At 37.6% G+C, this 17742-nt stretch overlaps 1 protein-coding gene across 2 annotated transcripts in view; it reads right to left on the bottom strand.

The window, feature by feature from the left end:
* SCAF4 (SR-related CTD associated factor 4) overlaps window positions 1–17742 on the bottom strand; it is a 46087-nt gene that overhangs the window by 5935 nt on the left and 22410 nt on the right. For both annotated transcript variants that reach the window (XM_083841652.1, XM_083841653.1), the window contains 10 exons: window positions 17391–17558; window positions 16127–16212; window positions 15310–15500; window positions 13014–13114; window positions 11858–11971; window positions 10995–11151; window positions 9319–9473; window positions 3552–3714; window positions 3339–3419; window positions 3051–3239 (listed from right to left, as the gene is read on the bottom strand). In XM_083841652.1, the coding sequence (XP_083697778.1) occupies window positions 3051–3239; window positions 3339–3419; window positions 3552–3714; window positions 9319–9473; window positions 10995–11151; window positions 11858–11971; window positions 13014–13114; window positions 15310–15500; window positions 16127–16212; window positions 17391–17558 (1405 nt within the window). The remainder of the gene's footprint in view (window positions 1–3050; window positions 3240–3338; window positions 3420–3551; window positions 3715–9318; window positions 9474–10994; window positions 11152–11857; window positions 11972–13013; window positions 13115–15309; window positions 15501–16126; window positions 16213–17390; window positions 17559–17742) is intronic.

The following is a 17742-nucleotide window of genomic DNA, read 5'->3' on the forward strand; positions in this document are numbered from 1 at the left end:
AAACCGGTTACAATCTGGATAATCTTGTTCAAATTAAGAACAAGAAGCTGTAACAACAGTGAATATGACCAAGGATACAACTAAAACAAAACAACCTGAAGGTGGTTTTTAGAAATAAGCACAAAAAAATAGACGTAATGTCCACAAGAGATCACTTCTCTGAAGCACAAACACGCCTTTGTTCGAAGTGATGAAAGAATTACATTGGAGGAACGAATGAAATTAGTGGAGGTGGAACAATGTAACTTACATTACTAAGAAAGCATATGAAATCTTACAATAATCAACTTAGAATTACTTTGTAACATATCTTCCATATAAAAACTGAACAGATAGATAAGCTTAATTTTAAAATTACAAAAATTAGAAAAGAGCTCCTCTGTTTGTACAGATTACATAAGGTATTCTCAAGCAAGGTTATTAAATTTGGCTTTTTGAGAGTCTCTTCAAAGCAATCTTCATTCCTTGCATTCAGCTTGCTGCAGTAAGTTCTTCTATCCTGCCCACATATCCGAAGAACATTTCTTCATTCTTCTTGTTAAACTACTCAAGCCCCTTCATCCCTACTTCCCCAAGCAGAGTCCTCATGCCATACTTCATGATGCCGTCACACAAATCTTTCTTCCACCTTGTTATCTCAGCTTGCACAGCCCCATCATGGGCACGTTAAGGAGCAGTTTAAGAGGACTTTGTGAGAAACTACTCACACGATCAGTCATATATTCAAATAGCTAAACCATATACTTCTAAACACAAGTTCGTTTCAGCTGAAGCATTTCATTTCCCTCGCCTATACTTCCCCATGGCTAACTGAGGGTGATGCCGCAGCTATTCACTTATTTGTCCAGTTCATCCACCTCTGACCTGTACAAGACTGTGCACTAAGGCTACATTTAAACCATCAGGCCTGCAAGTCCTTCTGGGCTCCAGGACTGGGATGCAGACGTAGACTGCATCTCCCATCCGCACCCGCGGTGAAACCCTGGCGCACTCCATTTCCCACACTTTGATTGCCCCAGGAGTGAGACCCGACGCACAGAATGAGAAGGAAGGAATGACGATGCAGCCTGGCCAGCTCCTGAATGCAGATGGTGGGGAGGTTAAGACTTCAAGGGACACTGCTTTGCAATCTAGATCAGCATGTATGGTGCTAAACATCACCTCTGTCATGTTTTTCTTCCCATTTAAGGAGAGACCACAACTGGACTCTCGCATGCAGAGTTAAGCTCAACTGTTGAGTGAATCAAGGTGGTTTTAGAAAAAGTGTTTCATTTGTGTTAACTTACTGGAAAGCCTTGCAAGAAAAAAGACTGATAATAATCTTTTACTTTTAATCATATAAAATATTATGATCTGTTTTTTCCAGTTTTCTTGTATCATACACCTCGTGGTGAAAAGTTCCCCCTAACTCTGAGATGTCAGGATGGAAGGATTTTACCCAACTCCCTCATTTAGTATCTTCTTGAAATAAGACACTTAAGTAAATGCATTTTATGTTGATGAGTAAACACACAGATCTCTTAGCTGTTCAAGTCTACATTGTCAGCTCACACATTAAGACAGACTTGCAATCCCATAAAAAGAAAAAATTCTCCTATCTGCTTGTTGATAAGACTGAACATTGAGAGCAGATACTCTGACCCCATGGGCAGCTTTATCCTCTTTAAGTACTTGGTAAACAAAACAATAAAAGCAAAGGCAGATTCTCCATTCTCAGATTTATCAAATTCAGCTTCCTTAAATTTGCAAGAAAGCTACTGTCTGAATAACTGACATGAGTACTTCATTTACTTCACTCCCATCTTCATTTTATAAAATCTTTTTCTTCTGTGTATAGCAATGCATGTAGCAAACTGCAGAGTAACTTAATACGTTTCAAAAGCTTGGAATAAGAAGTTAAAGTTATGCCATACAAGACTAGGTACGATGAAATTCCAAGAAATCTGGTTTATACTGTATTACAAATACTAAAAATGTCACTCAGCCATTGGGACAAGAATGTCTTAAATATATAGTCCAATAATCCTTATCGCTACTAAATTCTCTCAACTTATGGTATCCCTGCAGGATTATTTTTATTTATTTATTCTAAACTTTTCTCTACTTGTTAAATACCCAAGATACTCTAAAACAATTAGGTGCTGGTCTTGGATGTCTGCTTTGATAGATTTTAAGACTGATTTTCACAGAGCAGAGGCACCTCAGTTTTAAAAAAAATCCCTCTAAAAGGGATTTTGTTTTTCTAACATTAAGCAACCAAAAATCACTAGTAAACAACTGAAAAATGGAGTCATCACACCCAATAGCGTAGCTCAGCTCTCAGGGAGACAAATCCTTCTTTGTTTTGCAGTATACAATGAAAATTTCTGGAGAGAAACACACTTAAAAGTATGTTTTCCATTTGCTTGCCAGGCTCTCTTTCAGAGGTGTGAAATACCATAAATATAAACCCTCAGTAGGAAACGTCTTTTGAGTGTATTCTTGACACTGACGCATGAAAGGACGCATTTGTAAGGCAGCATATAGGTAAAAAGGTTTCAGAACCTGTAATACCGCAGGACTAAGTAATAGCTTTTTTAAAAACCATTTTATTCAGATAATTCATTCAATACATAAAAAAGTATACTGTATTTTCAGAGATTAAAAAAATACACTAAAATAAATACTGTTCCTCTGTAAGATATAATTTACAGAAACCTCTATACATGTAATAGTTGAGTGTAGAACACAGTTCATATGCCATACAGATGTTTTGTTGTAAATTACTTTTCTATATGGTATAAGCCTCACTTTATTAAAGCAGACAGCATGTCATTCTGTCCTGAATTTGTAACTTAAATGTTATGGCTTTTTTCTTTCTTCAGAAAACAAATCTTGAATAATAGAAGTTTTACTGCTTCTTCCATGCAAAATCAAGCCTCTAAAAATTATTTAAAGGCCAAAAAGAAGGACAGAAAAATCTTAAAAATAGAAAAATGTGCTTTACTTTCCCACAAACTAAGTCAACAGCAAAATCAAAATTTGAAGAATATATACAAAAATGAACTTACCAAGAAGCGGAATAGCTTGGGTGACAGGAGCAGGTACATTAGTAGGTGCTACGGGAGGTGGAACAGTCCCATATATTTTGGAACTATCACTAGTTTCAGCATTTCCTCTGGATCCAGAAACCACTGTTGGGATGGGATTTCCTACAGATGCATCTTTTGTAGTGTCTTCATTGACTCCAGCTGCTGTAGCTAAGGAATAAGGCATTGGCACATTAAAAAATACATCAGCTTCTCTGCTTGCATGATACCTTCCTTCTACTGCTGCTTGCTCAAGGTTTAAACACTTACAGTTTGGGATGTTTACTGCTGGAGTGTGAGGAACAGATACTGGGGGAGTTATAGGTGGTGGTGGTCCAGGAGGAAGGAAGCCTATAAAAAAGTACATATTAACAGTGAGCATCACTTTAACAAAACGTCGTTGTGTTGTTTATATGGCAGATACTGTTACTTGCTACACGGTTAAAAAAAGAACTTTATTACTAGGTAAATATATATAGGTACCTGGAGGTAAATGCATTGGGTTAAAACCAGGTCGTAAAAATGGAGGTGGTGGTGGTGGTGGCACGCCAGGAGCAAAGCCAGGAGGCGGGATTCCTAAAGGCGCTGTGAAAGCAGGAGGTTGGAGCGCACCAACCACAGGAGGACCTGATGGATGTGGTGGAACCTAAGGAAAAAAGAAGAGAAAAAGCATGTTACCTCAAGACTGAATGGATTATTTGCTGTTCAGATGTGGACTACTCTCCTCTGTGTTCAGTTCATTAACACAAAACAATTTGAACTACCTTAAACCGCTTCACAACAAGGTGATCTAATTAGCAGTCTAAGGATTCTTGCAACTTACAATATCAACATTGATCTTGTTTGCCTCTGTTCTTGAAGAAAAAATGATTCTTTGTGGTAAACTGTTATTAACATATGATGATAATTCATCTAAATATACACCTTACACAGTAGCTGGAATTCATTTTAGCATTCAGTATGATGCCCTATTAAGCTACCAATCTGAAGCAATTTAAAGCTTTCTTTTTTCTTCTACCTGAGTTTGTATGTTAGAGTGGTTTGTTTCAAAGCAATCAAAACAAAAAAGCTTAATCAAAATGTTTTGCATTTAAAATTTGTTTACTGAAGGAGAGCTGTGTAGTCAAGTGACCATAACTGACTCATCTGCATGACCATCAAACCTTCAGAACTACTTCACCAAGACTTTTTTTTGAATTGTTATTTCTAGAGTAAAGAAGGAAAAGTCTTTCCTATCTTATTCTCAGAACTGAAAGAAATGAACTAAGCAAAATGTTCTCCTTAAACCTGCAGATGTTTAAAGCTGCCAGGCACCTGATATCACTTCAGATTTCTGTTTCAGCTTCTTTACCAATGGCTAGTGAGCTGAGGCATGTTACAGCTTGTACCATTAGTATTTCAAAATCAATTACAAGAAACAGGCTCAAATTCTTTGATTATTGGGCTTTAATATAGAACTGCATCTTTTAATTTTAAATTCATTATTTATCTTTGGTTTATAATAACATGCTGATTAAACCCTGGCCTGAAATTAAACTAAATTAACAGGATCTGAGACACTACTGGGTGTGACAGGAGAAACCGCTGGTCAGGTAACAACGTGAGAAGCTGACAGAAGTTACAGGTGGCACCATACGAGACGGCTGGATTCTGCGGGTGGTTTAGGGAGTGTTATGCGAACAACCGCCAAACCTCACACATAACCAGACAGGAGCACTGGGGATCTTCTGAGGACTAGGACCTTGCAAGGCCAACTTTGAAGAGTTAAGCATAATCCAGGAATACTGTGTGTGGCTGAGATTACCTAGGTGAACATTAACTTTGAGTAATTCTAGAGCTGTTTCTATTAAATCCCAGCTAAAGCTTTAGAAAAAGTGCTGTGAAAACAGTAACCTAATAGTCTTGGTAGGTCCTTTTGTTTGCAGACACTCCTGCAAAGAAAAACAACTTGAAGGAAGTTAGACAAAGATAGAACTGTTGACTGCACAAATGTTCTGTGAAACAAGTGTGTACGTAGTGCGTGCAATTGAGCAGGGGTATCAAGAAGGTAAGAGGTCTAGAACTGGGGGAAATTCTAAAGTGTTGGCAGTCCTGGAGTAGTGAAAAGCTGAGAAAATGGTGTATGAAGCAAAGAGATGGAACCAATGGCCAATAAATACTAACAGATAACAAAACCAAAAGTGGTGAACAGTTTCACAACAATAGCTAGTGGACTGGAAAAAATGAAGTAATACAAACACTACTGAGAAGACCCTTTATTAATGGGGAGACAAACACTGGGGAGAAACTGGTATTTTATTAGCAACACTGAAACTGGAGTAATTGACTTCTCTGTAACTGTGTAATGAAAACCACCAGCTACACCTCAATGAACATGTCTTAAGGTTTGGCCTGTGTCCAGATAGAACTACTTCTGACTGCATAAAGAAGGCTCAGGGGAGACCTTATTGTACTTTACAATCACCTTAAAGGAGGCTGTAGCAAGGTGGAGATTGGGCTCTTCTCCCAGGCACCAAGTGATAAGATGAGGGGAAACGGCCTCAAGTTACACCAGGGGAGGTTTAAGTCGGATATAGGAAAAATTTCTTCCCTGAAAGGGTTGTGTGGCATTGGAATAGGCTGCCCAGGGATGTGGTTGAGCCACCATCTCTAGAGGTCTTCAAGGAATGTGTAGCCATAGAACTCAGTAGCATGGTTTAGTGGTGGACTTGTCAGTGCTAGTTGAAAGGTTGGACTAGATGTTCTCAGAGGTCTTTTCCAACCTGAATGATTCTGTGGTTCTCAGATTGAGAACTGAAGGAGTATCGTTGGCCCAGTGACCTAAAGTAGCACAGTCTACATCCATGCTCCAAGACAAGTAAATACATATTTAAGAGCACCTGGAGTCTCCAGTGGAAAGGCTGGAAAGGAGCCTGCTGGTTTCAATATGAAGAGGATAGGATGGATACTGGATCAATGCACGACTACTATATCCAGTTACGTGAAGGAGCATGAGGGGTTTGGTAATATATCAGGAAATTCAGTAGGTACACACATCTCAGATCGTGGTTTCTGGCTGAAGTCCCATCAAACAAACAACCAAAAAAAACAGACTTGGGGTTGGACTGGTAAACTTAGAGGAAAGGTAGCCACAGCAAATCCCTGAACTTAAATTTGTAACCTGAGCAAAGCCTCAAGCATGCTTTCGTTGTGAAAGAACGGCAGTTTTGGTATGGCACCACCAAGCTTTGCCAGGAAAATGGAACATCAAGTTGCCCATAAGCTTGTCAGTGAACGTGTAACACAACTGACATCACAAGTGCCATTAACTGAAACTGACTCTCAGCAACCAAGAGATTTACCTAACTTGATCTCGGACACTGCAATACAACTTCAACACAGACCTACCCTCAGAGTGGACCACTGAGGTGGATCACTTAGACCTGCAGAGTGGGACCAGATTCAGCAACGGCTGAGAGGTCTGAATCTATAGGCAAGAAAAGGGCTCACTCCAGCGGCACAACACAACAATATTCCACCTATCTTGCCAACAGCCCACGGCCGTGCAGCTGAAAACATGCTGTGCGTGCTATCAGGCCAAAGAACCAGACTTACCTATGAGGGCTATCACTTGTAAAGGGACATTATCCGTTTTAAACACCTTACTACTGGGTAGATTGATGGGTCCCAGTGGTACTGGCTATGACAGGAGGCCAGGCTGCAGGCGGCTGCACCCTGCACAGGCAACGTCGAGCAGAGCAGGGCTCCTGTGTGTGCAGCCCATACAATGGAGGCCCGTTTGGGCTCTGCCAGAGAAAGTAATGATGCAGATCCTTCTGATCCTAATGTTTCATTGGGACATCATGAGGGCTGCAGGCAGATCACAGAGCTTACAGACAGTGCCATTAGGGACAGCTGGATTTGTCAGGTGGTTAGCGGGGTGCTCTGTGAACAACAGACACTTCCCACTCCCCAATCAGAAAGAGGCATCTTATATAGGGAAAAGGACCTTGCGAAGCCAACAGCACCTAAGTAACCATATCCAGGAATAGCATAAGGACAACGTTACTTAGGTAAAGGTATCATAAATAGCAGAACTAGTTATGGACGCAGCATAACTGGGATCAATGTGGAAAAACTGATTAAGCTAGAGTTCGGTACTTGCACGGAGACTGGAATAAAGAGAGGAACAACCATAACAAAAAGAGGGTAAAGAAGTGAGAAAACAGAGTAAGGTATGGGAATGATGCAATCAGAATTGTTTGGGTGTATCTGTCAGGCAGCCTTATGCTTGATCACCCCAGCCCAAAAAAAGTCAATGCATCAAACCTGTTCTGACATATTCCATGGACCAAACCTGCTTATCTGGTCAGAGGAACCAGGGTGGACAGGGTGTTTTCCCCGGCTGAAAGGGGAGCAGATGGACAGACTGTGTACCCTGGTATCACTGAACTGGTGCCCATTTCCAGGCTGGACAGAATCAGCAGCTACCCAGCTCTTGTAACAGCCTCCCCACATCTTACAGTCCTGAACACATTACTTTTACCACTAGTACCATTACCATCATCACAGCTGAACTTAATTTGCAAGTTTTAAGAACTATTTACAAATTAATAAACTGTTTTAGTTTTATGACACCCCAGAGAAGACAAATGAATTGATCAAGTATAACACAGCCTAAAAAGAAGTTCATAGCAAAACCAGAGATAAAGGCCAAATACGATAAACCAGAGATAAAAGCCAGCTCTCTGATCCTGGCCTGAACTTGTACAGGTGCAATATCTTTGCCATGGTAAAAAAAAAAACAACACTGAAGTTGGCAAGGCTGAGACAAACTATCACCACACTCATATATTCTGAAACTGGTTGATTTTTTCTTTGTTTTCTTTTCCAGCATGAATTTAAAGGAAAATAAAATTGCTAATATTTGGCACACTTAATTCTAATTAAAGCTAATTACAGCTAATGGCTATTAAAGCTCTCTGAAATTTGACATTTGACTCAAATGTTCATTTCCTTAAAATGCCTTAGAGCATTTCATAAATTCTGTGCCAAAACAACACTGAATTCAACTTACTATGTTCTCAAATCAAATAACTGTTAAATTGTGTCTTCAAATAATGTGAGTTTTTGGTCTTTACTGAGTGTCTGCCATATTGCAATTCATAATTTTTCTCAATATTTAAAATAGATTTATTCAAATTTCCTCCCACTTGAAAGAAGGTATACTACTATCTTAAAAGTGACAAGAAAGAAACTATTATAAAACTAGTAAGACTTTTACCAACAAATAAAGCTAAAAGAAATAGACTGTAAAACACTAAAGGGAATAATTTTTGTCAAATATTACTTGAACTAATGGTAAAATTTCAGTCAGCGTTGTTTTAACAAACAAACATACAACATCAATTTTGACTAAAGAACCATTATAACAACAAAGGCAGAATATGAAATTTTTCAAATGCAATTCCCAAAGGCTGTTCAAAAAGAGTATACACAATACAAACCAAGATGAAAGCGCTATGCTATTTTAGAAGGTCTATAGCTTATTTAAACCAGTAGTAAGGAAAACTAATTAGGAAAACACAGAAAAATAATTAATGCATTCATAAAAAATGAGAGGGTGCAATTAATCTCATTGGTAAAAATAATCTACTGTAATAATTTATTCAGATTGAAATTCAGGTATTTGAAGTGCAGTCCTACAATAAACATTTCCAACAGCGTAAGAAGCGTATGTGGGTCTGCCACATTAGCATTAAAGCAGCAGTGAGGTTTTGGAGCAAATTGTCCATCATTCCTGCTAGCTATGTGCTGATTCAATTCCCAGGGCCGTCCTGGTACATGCAAACTACATCCTTTTTCACGGAAACCAAACCAGATACTCTGCTCCTGCTGGGCACAAAAAAAACATTAGGGTTTGGATCACGTTAAGTTTTTCAAGTCTTCCATTGCCACTGCAACTCAGCAGAAAAAGAAGAGTCTGTTCGACTGTATTGCTCCTCTAGGTAAAGAAGGTCAAGTAGTGGCTTTCAGGTGCATACTGGATTTATGGTGCAGGAAAGTTATCTACATAAGATGTCAGCACAGCCAGTCTGCTAACAAGAGCACTTTTAAGCGGGGACAACAACACAACAAATATGCACACAAGATCAACTAGTTATTCACCGTATTTTCTCCCTTCTATTTAATTTATGTATTGCCATAGTAAATAATTATCTAAATTAAGTTTTTGTTCAGATAACCAGAGCAAATTGGAAGCAACTCTCACCTGTGGAGGAGGTACTGTAATTGGTGCAGGCATGGGAACGGGAATTGGAACAGGTAAAGCTTTAGGTATAGGTGACACTGGTTCATTATGTGTAGCTTCTGCACCTCCATTTTGAGCTACTTCATTTTCAGACTTCTTGGGAATTCCCTTCCACTCTGCAAATAAGTTATATGTGAATCAGTTCAGAAGAAGTGGACAAGTAGTCAAGCCATGTAAAAGCCATATACTTTGTGATGTTTACAAGAATGAGCTAATTAAAGCTTTTTTTTTTAGATGAGAAGCACACAGAGCCAAGAAACATTTACATGTATTTCTGAGAAAAAAATCCAATGTCTTCGAACACACTAACAACAAATCACTGACAAATGGCAAGTAAGTTTATTCTTTTCATTAGTCATTTAACAACTCTTTGCACTCAGAGCATTTATACATGTCTGAGATTTTGACATTATCTATAGCAAAAACAGTGAGGCTGTTTTGGGACAAGCTTTCAACAGATTCTGTTATTCTATGGCAAGAATGAAGCTGGTTTATTTTTTTTAAATGATTTGAGAATTCATTTCTGAAAAAAATGAATTTTCAAGTCTTGAACAAAGGAAAAGGAGAATACAACAATGAACAATTGCAACAAAATAGGAAAAGGAAAATATGAAACACAGCTTTAAGCTCATTTTAGAGAAGAAGTTGGCCCCTATTGTTTGTCAGAACTTCTTGAGAAAAGACAGCTGAAGAGAAAGAAAGGATCAGAGAAGAGGCATTAGTTAGACAGACTTACATTTAAAAACACACTCTACTTATTTATGTGTATTATGATGAAGACATGTTACTATTTAGAGTAATAACCACCCAATTAGGGCAAGTTAGACAGAATGACACAATCCTGAAATGGTGTTTTGGGAGCGAGACAGAACAGCACACAATGGTTGCACTGTTAAAGCCAACACAGTAGTCTAGAGCACCAGTTCAAGGAACCTTAAGCAACTTCATTTTCTTAAGTACTGCATTCATTTAGTAATAAAGTACATTCATTTAGTATTACTTTTAGAAATCCCAACAGCCAGCATGCTAGCAATTCTATATTAATTTGAAACTGCTGATTTTAAACAGGTGTAATTTTCTTAATACATTCTTAATACAAAATAGAAGCCTATTATTTTCACTGATTTACACCCAAAATAACAAGAATTCTAGTTAGGTCAAGAAAAATACAAAACTTGCTAATGGAACTGAAACTGATTTAAGTAGAAAAATAAAAGGCACTTTTAATGGAAATTATGAAGTTGCTGTCATCAGCTGCTATACAAATACTCCAAAGGCAGGCTCCTCTGCTAGGGATACCTCACACAAACCAGTGGATCACCAGGTTGGTCTGGGACTAGTGAGCACTTGCAACATTGATTACTATCAATGGCAAACCCGAGTGCAGCTCAGTTTGTCTGGTATACAAGTGCAATTTTAGCCCAGACCAATAATCCAGCTGCACAACCCCTGCCTGTTGAGGACTGTCATTAACTGACAAAGTCTCTCTGATCTACTGGTCACACATCCTGCTCTTTGTAGCCATTTCAACAATTTCACAAGCACCTCAGACTCAGGAAAGTTAGCCACACCAAATTCAGTGTATCAGTAAAAAGGACGATTTTTAAAAAGCATTTAAAGATGTAGCAATACCTTACCTGGACTAAGAGTTTCATTGTCCAACATTCCTCCTTCACAGAAACTTTCAAGATCTTCAGGTTTCACTTTGTCCCATGGTATGTAAGTAACACCTAATTCTACATCCCAATACTGCTTGTAATCTGGCTTTATTCCCTTATTCAAAGCCCATGCAATCTTGGGGAAAAAAAAATAGATGCAGTTAGTAATGTTTTGATTTTAATGGTTTTAATAATCTGTTATCACAAAATAGCATTACCAAAAATGGCTACAAAGCAAACAGAATACTCTAATTGAAACAGCAGAAAAAAAACTTTGAAAATAAGTTTTTTTTAAAGGCACAACTAGCTCTTATGTCTTGGCTTGTCTCTTGCACGTAATTTGTAAAAATTTATACAGGCAGTTTCTTTAAATGTTCCCCCATCACTGTAATAAATTTTATTCCCCTTCAGAAGACAGTGCCACTCTCTAATATGGTGTTCTGCAAAAGGTAAAATTTCACCAATGAATGCATTCTTCCTTAATTATTAGCACTATTTGTAGGATTATAACTGTGTTTAATTATAGATGGTAAGACAAATAAGCAGCAACAACAAAAAAACATAGTTATGGTCCACTGGAATGACTAAAAGGACACCATTTTTGTTGTTCAGATACACAATCACTGACAGTCTTTCACAGAAACTGATACAAGTTCCTTTAATCGCATGACAGAACAAGAAGAATACTTATCAATAAAAAAAGAGGTTCATTCACATACATTTATGGAATATCATATGCAGACTACGTAAAAATCTGAAATATCAGAAAGTCTAGATTATAAGAAAAATGATTCCAGTAATTACAGCAATTTTAGAACAGCCTGACATTTTCCAAGAAATACCTTTATAGATTTCTGATTGACTTTGAAGTTGCCTCGGCTCAACTTTTGTAGGGCACGATAAGCATCTTGTCTGTGGACCATTACAATATAGGCACATCCTCTAGGCGGTATCATCTGTTTGTATTTTAAGGAAAAAAGAAATAGTTTTTGCTAACAGTAACAAAGCAATGAGCAACATACAAGTGTTAAATTACAGTAAGCTAGAACACCAGCAGGTGTTTCAAAGAAGACTATTAAATATGAAAGAGAATGTTAGTTTAAGAGGCTGAAATAGCCAGCATCTTCTGAAAATAAAAAATTCTAATAAATTAGAAGCAACTTCTTATGCAGGAAGTTTTTAACTCTATTAAATGTTAAAATATGGGTTCCTGTTGCATATTTAATCCTTAAAAATTTTAAATAGTAGTGTATATGGAAGCGCTACGGCATTGGAATCAGTTAATCTGTTGGAAGAAACAAGAATACCCCCAACTTTATTCCAAATAGCACAAATTGCTATCTGCACCTCCATTCAGTTTCACCTGCAGTTTTGTAAAAATTTTTTATTCTTTGCAATGGATTTGAGAAAAGGCTTCAATGATGTTTTAACAAAATTTGGGAATAGCAAGAAAATTAGTCACATCTTTTAGTTTGTTTCAATAAAATATCATAGCCAATGGAACATAGTTTTTATTTACATATAAAATATCCTTAATACAGCAATATAATAATGGTTTTCTATGCTTACGTCTAAAACGACCGAAGAGAAACTAGCAAAAGAAAGAACACCAGCTTGAAGTCCTATTAATTCCTATAATCAACCACAAAATGGAGCAGACAAGAAGCTCAGTAGGTACAGGAACCTCTCCCTTCAATGACCCTTTCTCATTCAATTCCCTCTAGAGAAAGTACAAGTTGCATGAAGTTGGGGTAATTACGAAAATTATCCCATCACAGAGGCATCACTATATAAAGAGCAAGCAATGAAAGCAACTGCCCTTTTTTCTTTTTCGTCCCTCAAAGTCGCCAAACAAATTGAGTCTACACATTAGAAAACACAATCATAAAGGAAATGACAGCTCTTGAATCTTCTGAATGTATCAAAAATAAAGGTAGCTTAGAACAGTCTGAAAATCATTTTTGAAAGCTAAGCTTGCACTGCACCATTTATACTTACATTTATTGACTCAATTGGGCCAAACTCCTCCAAAAGACTGCCAACATCCTGTTGCGTAGTCCTTTTGTCAAGTTGTCCTACCCAAAGCGTAGTACTACAAACTGCAAAGAGTTAACACAGCCTGTAAGAGCACTTGTAAATACACACTTCATAAGCCAAAAATAGTCAAAATAGTCATGTTAAAATAGCCAGTTACAACAAAATGAAAAAGCCAAATGAAACAGAACAACAACAAAAAATGTATTTTTAGGAGTATTTGACAAAGGCCTCTTTCTTTTCCTGCCCAGAGCTGAGTTAAAAGTGAACCACAGCGACTGCATCAGAATCCCTGAACTGCACATGCTGAGAAGCTGTCCAGTTAACTACTATTAAAATGACTTACAAGTTCTGATGATCATCAGCTCTGCAAATAATTACAAAAAAGGAAAGTATGCTTTGCTGCTAAGATTGCTCCATGAAATACCCTTACGCATGCAATGGATATTTCACAACAATGTAACTGCTAAGTATGAAATCCAAACTATGGGCCAGCATCACAATATGGGTGGTACTTACTAGCAAGATGAGAATTAGATTGTTTATGGTGACCCGCATGCTACTAGCGGAGTTTTCCTCCAGAACGCAGTGACAAACTACAGTGAGTAGCAGTACTTTTATCATCTTTAGCAACCTAGTCAGTGCCATTTCTCTCAATGGTTAAGTGAAAAATTACTGAAACAAGCTTTTTCTTTTGGGAGAAAGTAATCAATATGTTTATCTCACTCCATTCTTGAAGGCAGTAAAACAGCAGATGAGCACATGGTATCACATTGCCTCAGGAGTACCATCACAACATTCAGTACTCCCCTATTTTTTCCCACTACCTGATACAAAATCGCTAACATAAAAGGCATTATATGACAATCTGAGAGAGATGTTAGTAAAAGCTATCTTACACCACTGCCATTAGATACTTTAAATTAAATTTTAATTCTTTGCAGTCTCTTTAAACTACTGTTATTGCCATCCACAAGGTTTTGGCTAGTTAGAACTCTGTATCTTTTGTCCCTTTTATACAAAAAGATTGATTTGATATGATTTGATGCCCCCAAGAATATTTAGAAGACAGCTACTACGTTGTCTACAAACACAGGCAAAGCCAACATTCTTTAAGAAGTCGTGACATTAGCCTATATGTTTTCCAGGTCAAAGATCTCCTTCAGGTTGGAGAGATACACAGCACTGAATCATTAGAAAAAAATCACAACCATGCACTCAGCTTCTTGTGCTCAATTTGCTTTACGTTGTATGGCTTGAAGAAAAGAAAAGAAAAACATGGTGTTTCATCTTTTTCTTTTCCTACCTTACAGCCAAAACACTTCTGACTTAAGAGATATCCCCAAAGGCCCAATTGTCTATTATTAGTGTAAGGAAGAACAGAAATGTGATGGATTTGATTCTTGACAGCTTTAAAATAGTTCAGAAAATAATTCACAGTACAGTTTACTTCTATTTTGTTTGGCTGAGTCTTAGAGATCATATCAAATAGCACAAACCGCAAGAAAAAGGGATGGAGAGGGAAAGGAGGAGTCAGATCAGAGAAAGTATTCCAAATGGTACTAAGCCATGCAGCGTCTTCACTCCAAGGAGAGAAGGGAGAGTACCTAAGACATAGCTAATTTTTTTTCAGATTTTAGCTTTCTTGCTCTTTGACGTTACAATTATACATCACCAATGAAGTGATGCTTATTTAAACTGATTTCTAGTACTAAAAAAATGGAAAATGAATGAATGAAATGAATGAAAAATGGAACCAGAGCAAGAACAGACAATGGTTAAAAATTACACAACCTGATTTTTTTTTTCCCTGTCACAATATACTGGGCTATCTCTGGTATGTTCTTTGGGAAGATGGTAGTTTGATAAGTAAAAAAAAAAAAAAATTAACACACATCAGATTTAGAGTTGTCTTCTGGGAGATTCTCATCACACATCATATATTAAAGGTAAGTGGACTAGTCAACATTAAATTTTAAAAAAATAAGTCTAAGTAATGTATCTTTTCAACATTTACAGTTTTTCTAAAATACCTAAGTTTGTCTTGCTAGTATTTCCTTTTAATTAGGCACAGTAATTACGATATAACGCCTTCAACTTTACAGAACTCTAAAATTCATTACAGAAAACACTGGAAACACATGCACACAAAAAAATCCAGGTATGAACCATGAAGATGCTGAGCATATGAAAAATGGTACTACGAGAATTTTCACGGTTACAGCAATTTATCAATGATAAACAGAAAAAGCGAACTTACCACTAACAGTTTCTGATTTGATCTGCGGAAGGCCTTTTGATCTACGTTCTCTCTCCCTCTCACGTTCACGTCTCTCTTGTGACCGAGACTTCGGAGAGTGTCGGCGTCTATCTCTGGACCGTGATCGAGACCGACGATGACGTGACCTTCGAGAGCGTGAGCCCGATCTCGAACGCCTCCTTTTAGGTGACCTAGTTTAAACCAACAATTTACTGTTTTTGTTTAATTTATTATTATTATTTTACTCCTTACTCCTTACAGAAGGGGAAGGAATTCAACTAAAGCCCTCGACAACTATGACTACCAAGTTTCACTAGTGTTGTCCATACACAGAATCATATATGGAACAGTAATTTTGTGTAAATAATCCCAAGATTAAATCAAAATGAGACTTTCTTGCTAAACTTGCGTTTTGGCATTCACTAATAGAATCCAACCTGCACAGCAGAATTACGCACTTCTGTGAAGTGGTCCCCAAAGCAAGTAAGTATGCTGAGTGAGGGTCCCACAAAGTCAACACAAAATACAAGTAACAAGACTGTCCTAAGGCACTGAAAATGAACTCCTGCAACAGTCTGAGGAATTAGCTCACCTCTGAACTATTCTCTGCTGTCTGACAGTTAGAAATTATCACCCCCACAGTAGATTTGGCAGCACAGAACCAGGTTCTCTGAGCTCCAATCAGCCTAGCTCTCCCCAGTACTCAGAATGCCCTTTCAAATCTTTGGACATGATACACCTAAGTTCCTTATGTTAAAATCCAATACTCAATATAACATATACCCTCACTAAACTAAAAGAGATTTCACTAATTTACCTTGAGGCAGATCTAGATCTTGACTTTCTGCTGTCAGAAATATGTCGTTTTCCTTCTTGAATAGGTGGCTGTTCCACTTCCATGTCCTAAAATATTAAGTTTGACTGGTGTTACAGGTGCAAGCATTTTATCTTGTTTTGTGCCTATACTGAATTATGTAACAGCACTAAAACTATATTAAAAAGTCACATACATGAAATTAAAATATAATGCCATTCTCCTCAGAAACCTCCCCACTACTAAAGCCACCAACAGGAAGATAGCCTGGTAGTAAATTAATTTAATACAACCACTGAAAAACACAAGAATAATTTGGACAAAATTCTCATCTTCAACTTGTAAATCGTTTCTCCACATTTTCCTTTATTTCAGCACCATACAGATGTCCAAAGGATATCATTAAAGTCAGTCAGCAGATCCTGCTCTGTGACCAAACTCATAGGCCCTGGCAGGAAACATCTGAACAGACAATTTGTTAGAATTACTGATTCAACACACTTCAAGACTAACAAACTAATTAGGAAGATGTCTTGAGAATTCTCTCTTTACTACAAGTGGAAAGCAGAAATTATTTATAGAACCTGTGACATCACAGGTCACCACATAACGACAGCTTGGTATCATTTCTTTTTCTCATTTTAGAATTTTCCTTGGAATAAATGAGGTAAATATATTCAATTGCTGTAAGAAATTTAGAAACTTTTTTTAAAATACAGGCTTATATGGAGACTTGTTCTTTGATTTCTTCTTAGCAGTCACCATACCAACAATATCCTCTGAAGGACAGAGGCATATACATACATATGCTTTGAATTTTTAGAACTTTTACAGAGTTCCGAGTTAATTTTCTCTATTTCAGAGTCCACCAAACCCTTTAAAATTAGCTTTTTCAAGCTGTTTCTCCCCAGAACGGGATTGCCTTGTTAGAACTTCTCAGAACAAAATATTCCTTAAGCATGATGGAGACAGGAAAGGGATGATGAGGGGAAGCAAGAACTCAGTGGACAGAAAATGCAATCCAGAGTCTGATACTGGAAGAAGCATAAAGTATACATATGCTGTTTTTGCTAGATTCCTGAAATACCTAACTCATCACGTAGCACTGTGGCTATCCAACGTTCACTCAGATGAACAAACCTCACAGCCACCACTTGAGGTAGTTATCATGAAATTTCCTCTCCTGAACAAAGTATGTGCATTTGATAAAGACAAGTATTAGAGAGCACTGTAAATTAAAAACTTATTTATTTCAAAGGGTCCTTACCTGCTGATGGGGTTTTTGCATGTGTGATTCACTCTGTACTGGGAAAGGAGACTGAAAAGTTTGCTGCACAGGTGCTGCTGGCGGAATCACAGGCTGAGCCATTGGTGGAAACTGTGGGGTAGGCAGAAGACCAAAACCTGGCATTTGCCCATTAGGAGGAAGTGGGACCTTTCAAGAACAAAACACACAAAACCCTTCAGTTAGGAAAAATATATTAGGTTTTCCAGAAGTAAATTTGTCTCTCTGCTTCAGAGTCACAATAAAAACCCAGAAGTCTGAGAAAAATGAAGTAGGTCAGGCAGTTATGCGTACAGAATAAAAAACAAGTTCTTCAAAGCTTAACTAGAATAGA

This window comes from Anser anser (genome assembly GCF_964211835.1).
Source record: "Anser anser genome assembly, chromosome: 1".
Classification (NCBI taxonomy): Eukaryota; Metazoa; Chordata; class Aves; order Anseriformes; family Anatidae; genus Anser; species Anser anser.